At 36.3% G+C, this 6,000-nt stretch overlaps 2 protein-coding genes and 1 pseudogene across 2 annotated transcripts; all 3 read right to left on the bottom strand.

Annotated features, from left to right (window-relative positions):
• Window positions 1–211: 211 nt before the first annotated feature.
• On the bottom strand, window positions 212–1,011 carry LOC18026926. The gene has a single exon (XM_024148144.1). It carries the CDS (start codon window positions 1,009–1,011, stop codon window positions 259–261), a length of 753 nt encoding a protein of 250 aa, XP_024003912.1. The 3' UTR covers window positions 212–258.
• A 1,109-nt stretch (window positions 1,012–2,120) lies between these two features.
• LOC18026927 lies at window positions 2,121–3,052 on the bottom strand (annotated as a pseudogene).
• A 1,872-nt stretch (window positions 3,053–4,924) lies between these two features.
• On the bottom strand, window positions 4,925–5,275 carry LOC112081604 (ctenidin-1-like). Its single transcript, XM_024148387.1, has one exon. It carries the CDS (start codon window positions 5,273–5,275, stop codon window positions 4,925–4,927), a length of 351 nt encoding a protein of 116 aa, XP_024004155.1.
• Window positions 5,276–6,000: the final 725 nt, after the last annotated feature.

Raw genomic sequence — 6,000 nt, forward strand, 5'->3', positions numbered from 1 at the left:
TTAGGTGGTTTATCTGGAAAAAATAAATAAAGTAAAAATGGTATTTTTCAGGGTGCTCAACCGGAGTCGCCTTAATATGGTAACACGTACTTTTTAAAATTTTCTAAATTTATTGTATAAAAAGAAAAAGAAATCAAACATATATAACGAAAAAGAAAGCAAACATAACGAAAAAAAAAAACGAAAAAGAAAACAAACATAACGAATAGAGAAACAAGACATAGCATGGCAGGAAGTTAATGTTAGAGACGTGCCATTTCAAAAGCCGCCGCTAAAGGCTTCGGAGACCGGTGCAGCGATGATATTGCAAACAACACCAACCGTTAGAGCCATCAAAACGCCAAACATTCTTCTTCCTATACTTGGACGCGACTCTTGAACATGACCTTGATGATTTGTATATCCGTGATTGTAATAAGGCTGGTAATACTGAGAAGGGTGATAATACGGTTGTGACCCATCATAACACCTCTCCTGAAACGTCGTCGCTGCGACTGATGATGCTGACGAATTAACGCATTCCATGTGAACATCTAACCGGCATGGACCACACTTGTACCGCCAAGACCGGATTGCCCCGTGGCAAACCATGCACGCGCTGCTTGCTCCCCAATGACTCAGGTCTAAGAGATGGGCCTGATGGGGCACGTGCCTCACGTGCTGAGGCAGCCACGTGCAGAGTGGATGGACGTCGAAGCCGCAAGGCTCGCATTGGTAAAAGAGCCCTTCGGCTGATTCGTCGCAGATGTCGCACATACGTTTGTCATGGTGCGTCTGCTCTGGTCCTCTAAAGACTAGTCGTAGCTCGTGTTGTGGATGCATGAAGCTGAGGAGGGTAGGGGGACACGTAGCGCAGTGATCGTGGAGATTGTAGTCGCACCAGGAGCAACGGTAGGTCTTCCCAAAACCGTAGGTTTTGCAGCCATTGCATGTGAACTCGCCATATCCATCAAACTTTGTTAATGGATGCATATGGGTGAAATGTTGGACTACGTGACTTGACGAAGACATTTCGTGGTTCTTATTTGTTTGTTCTTGAGAACGGTTAAGATTTGAGAGAATGAGTGGGGTGGTTTAAAAAGAACTAGTTTTTAGAACCATTCTCAAACAAACTTTTTTTGGCAACTTGACTACTTGAGTTAAAACTTTGGTTTAGAGTCTTTAGACCATCAAACAAATAATAGTTTCTGTATAGCTGTCCTTACAAAAATATTAGCTTTCGTTCACTTGTACGCCAAAAACAATAACTTTAACTTGGTCTTTAGAAATTTTGAGAACGTGGTGAAGTAGTGTAGTTGACTTTGGCTAGTTGACTGAATTTGGCCTCTTTTGATTCGCGTCACAATTTCTTTTTTTTTTTCATTTTTTTTAAAACGTATGAGTTTTTTAGTCGATTTTCACAAATAAATCTACACAATAAATATTCATTTCTTTCGAATATTTTCCAATGGTCGAAGAACATGATATATCAAGAAATAATTTCCCTTTGTTATTGAGTCAGATTGGATGTAAACCATAGCTTAATCTGTTGTTTGAGAATCAGATTTTTACTCCATGGTTATTCCTCCCACGATGTATACTCCATGTGCTTGTATTTTGTAAGTTATGATCGCACCTCATTCCAAGAACCTGAAAGCATCATGACATGCCTTGGATTGGGTAGCCTTATCAACCCATGATTAACGTTTTATCGCCTCTTGACTTTTTTTTATACGTTCAAATGAATGGATTTTTTCTACTATCCAAACAACATAATTATTACAAAAATATATATCTAAATTGTAATGTTTTTCTATTTAAATGATATATAGTTGATAAATGATTGTTTTCGATCTTTCCTAGTATCTATTCGGAAGAACAAATTGGTGATTATTTATTACAGTTAACATAATTTTCAGTGTTGTGATTTTATTTTACACAACTGTGTAGCAAAAAAAGGAAAAGTAGAGAACCTGATACAAACTGATTTGCATAAAGTTTGAGACTTTGAGTGGTTACTTTGGCCAGAATGATTTTTATTTGTTGAAAAAGTTTCTGCATTTTTGGCACAAAATATTAAAATACAAAAAAAAAACAACAAAATAATACATGTTTGCGTTTTCTTTGTAAAAATTCAAAACTCACGCAAAAAGACTTTCAACGGAAAGCCCAAACAGTACATTAGAAACCACCCCAATTGTTAGCTTCGACGCAACGGTAAACATTCTCCAGCCCTTACCCGGATTCGGCTTTTGACCCGCTCCGGCCACTGGTACTTGGCCCTGGTCATATCGAACCCGTTCATGTAACTAAAGTTATTAGGGTTAGAGATGATAAGGCTGTGACCATACGCATAAGGGTAACCAAAAGCCGGTTGTTGACCCATCGGTCCATAACCATAAGGGTAACCAACATGCGGTTGTTGCCACGACGCCGATGAAGATGGTTGTCCTCCATGTGCCTTGAGCCCTCTGCTTTTAATACCCGATTCATCTGTCGGGTCAGAAGGTGACGTGTTACACACGGCTAAGATACACTCCATATGAATATCAAACCTACATAGCTCACACCTATATCTCCAAGACTGGCACGGGCCACGACAAACCATACACGCGCTTGCTCCACCGAGGCGAAACTCCAAGTGATGAGCAGGGTGAAGCACGTGCCTCACGTGCTGAGGCAGCTGCGTGCAGAGCGGGTGTACGTCGAACTCACATAGCTTGCATCTGTAGAACAAACCCTCGACAGACTCGTTGCAGATGTCGCACGCGCGTTCGTTTTGGCGCGTGGACTGTTGTTTACGGACGACGAGGCTGAGCTCGTGCTGGGGATGAATGAAGGTCGGGAGGGTGAGTGGACACGTGGCACAGTATTCGTGGAGATCGTAGTTGCATGGTTCGCATCGATAGGTTTTGCCTGAGCCGTAGGTTTTGCAGCCGTCGCAGTTGAAGTCACCGACGCTGTTAAACTCCGTTAGTGGATGAATATGCGTGAAATGCTGAACGGTGCGGCGTTTTGGTGTCCTTGGAGCCATCTTTAACGTTTTTGGGTGTTGATGTTGGAATATAACAAAAGCTTCTTTGAATATTAAAACTTGAGAGTTGTATATGTATAATCATGTTTACTATTGTGACAGAATGTCATACCGTTTGTTAGTTGACTTTCGACGAGTTGACTGATTAAAGCGGTGGAACAGATCTCTTCTTCTTCAATTTTTTGTTTAATGTGCAATTGTGCATTTAGATATAGACACAGATAGGTTAGTTAAAAGAACGTATTATATCATCTACAATTCTACATGCTTTTACACATTCCCAGCTGCTGAATTTTCATTTTTTGACTGACTTTTACATACTTTTACACATTCCCAGCTGCTGAATTTTAATTTAAAAATAAAAACGACAAAAATAGTCAATTTTTCAAGGTTATAAAGGCTTTGGGGATGTATTGAACAGGATATTTAAAGTAATTTGGGGTTTGAAAGATTTTAGAAGATTTTGATGATTTTGTTTAAAATTCTCTGCAATCCATATGAAGTTATATATGGGGTTTGGGTCTTTATTTTTTTAACTAAGAAAACTCTCTATAATCTCTTGAAATTATCAAAATTACAATATTTAAACCATTTCCAATAACAATGGATTTAAGAGATTTTTACAAATCTTATATCCAACAACACTGGATTTTGCAAAACTCTTTAAAATTTATGTTTGAATAACATAAAATTTGTCATTTTAATTCAAATCACTCCAAATACTCAGTTCAATATTTTTTATAACTTTTTTTATTTCTTCTAATTAACTTGTTTCAACTGACAATAGATTTATCAAACATGTACATGTCAAGCATGATTATGCTTTGATGAAAGTTTGGTTAATAGGGTTCAATAATGACAACGCGATCCGTATTAAATGCTAGCAGGACTTTCTTTTTCTTCTGTTTTTGACAAAAATTAAAAACTAAGCATATATATACGAGTGTCTAGTGTCTAGTATACTACAAAGGTCTCCAACGCCCAACCCGCCGAAACTTTTTAACATCTTTTTCTACCAATACACTCTTAACTTTATTAGCTTAAAACCCCATAAACTCTGGAAATATTACTTTAGTTAAACACATAAAAACAGATCGATTAAATGAGATCCAGTAATTCATTCCAATCGATCTCAACACATGAAAAGAAATATTGCTTCCAGCTACCACTACAAGTCTACAACGTACCACGTACGAATATGGTAGTTATTTTATAGTGACCCAAATCTTCGGCAACCATACTTCTATTACATCCTCTACCCACGATTTTAATCCTTCACTATTTGATGTCCAACAATATTCAAATTATACAATCAATACACATTCGTGATACATATTGTGATTTTCAGGTTAGTATTAGATCTTCTTCTTTTTTTATTTAGTTTTTACACCAGTTACTCCTCTCTTAATAGTTGCCATGAACTACAAAAAAAAATAAAATTATATGGATACTTTGAACAGTCCAAGAGTTCTAATTTTTGTTTTCTTAACACTATTTTCATATTTGGATATAATCTTTTGTTGTCCAGTTGATGACTTAGTCTCATCATCAAGTCGTAAGATGGCGTCATGTAAGTATAAATATAGGTAAATCTCTTTTTGGCTTTAAACCATTCATCCAAACTACATCATTGATAGTATATGCTATTACAGTATTACCATGTTATATATACCTAATTACATATATCATGAAGAATAACATAATTACATATATCATCATTGATAGTATATGCTAGGACATCAAACCAACTTCACAAGAACTACAAGTAATATACATAAACAATCAACAATCTCATATACACATTCAAAAATTATATATATATATATGTATATATATATATATATATTTGCCTCACAAAAACTATTTTACAGAGAAAACAAATACTAGGAATTTTCTGAACATTAACTTTGTCTAAAATGGTATGTCACACCGATGCTCAGCAACCTCCTCCGCCTCCGCCTCCGCCTCTCCGCCTCCACCTACATCACCACCGCCACCACCAAAACCCCCACCACCGTCCCCGCCTCCAAAACCTCCACCACCACCAAACCAGCCGCCACCTCTGCCACCACTATTCCAATACCCTCCATGACCCCCAGAATAACCACCACATCTTAAACCTCCATCTCCTCCGCTTCCGCCTCCGCCTCCTCCGTCATCACCACCCCCACCTTTGACCCCTCCTCCAGCCAAGGCTACAATAAATATCAAAGCACCAACACAAGAAGCAATAGCTATGATGATTATTACCCAAGTCTCCATTTTATAGTAGAAATCGTTACATATACTATCCTCGCTAATATGCGTATATATATACTTTCTTGCTGTTTTTGTGTAGACATATAACGTGTTAAGTTTCTTTTGACTTAGGCTTTTATTATTCATATGTGTACTTATTCAAAGGTTTTCATTACTTTTCTATAGATGTTTACATATTCAAAGTTTTTTTTTTTAATATGGTACATGTTCAAAGATTTTAATATTAAAAATGTTGAATCTTTTACTAAAAAGTATGTAATCATAGATAGACGATAGTTATATATAAGTCTAAGGATTTAGATGAATTGACTCGGTCGATTGGACTTAAATTCAATATGTTTTTGTACGTTCAAATTAACAATGTGACATCTTTCATAATGTGAAAACTTAACTTGGTGATCAATTTATTTTATTATTGTGGGTGATGGAAAATACAGAGAGAATGATAAGTTTGAAGGAGTCTATTTATTATTTGTAGAAAATAGATATACATTGAAAGGAATCTTCATTAGAAAAAACAAAACATAAAACAGAAATTTGATCAATATTTGAATCTATCTCTTCCCATCAAACATAAAGCAAAACCATAACAATTCTTATTTCCCACTAACCTTTAATCTTAACAATAACATTAAATTCATTATGATTACTGACTAGTACTAAATTTTTTCCCCAAACTATACATCATAATTACCCTTCATTAATAGTATGCAATACCAATTTGGTAT

This window comes from Eutrema salsugineum, unplaced genomic scaffold, assembly GCF_000478725.1.
Source record: "Eutrema salsugineum unplaced genomic scaffold, Eutsalg1_0 scaffold_10, whole genome shotgun sequence".
Classification (NCBI taxonomy): Eukaryota; Viridiplantae; Streptophyta; class Magnoliopsida; order Brassicales; family Brassicaceae; genus Eutrema; species Eutrema salsugineum.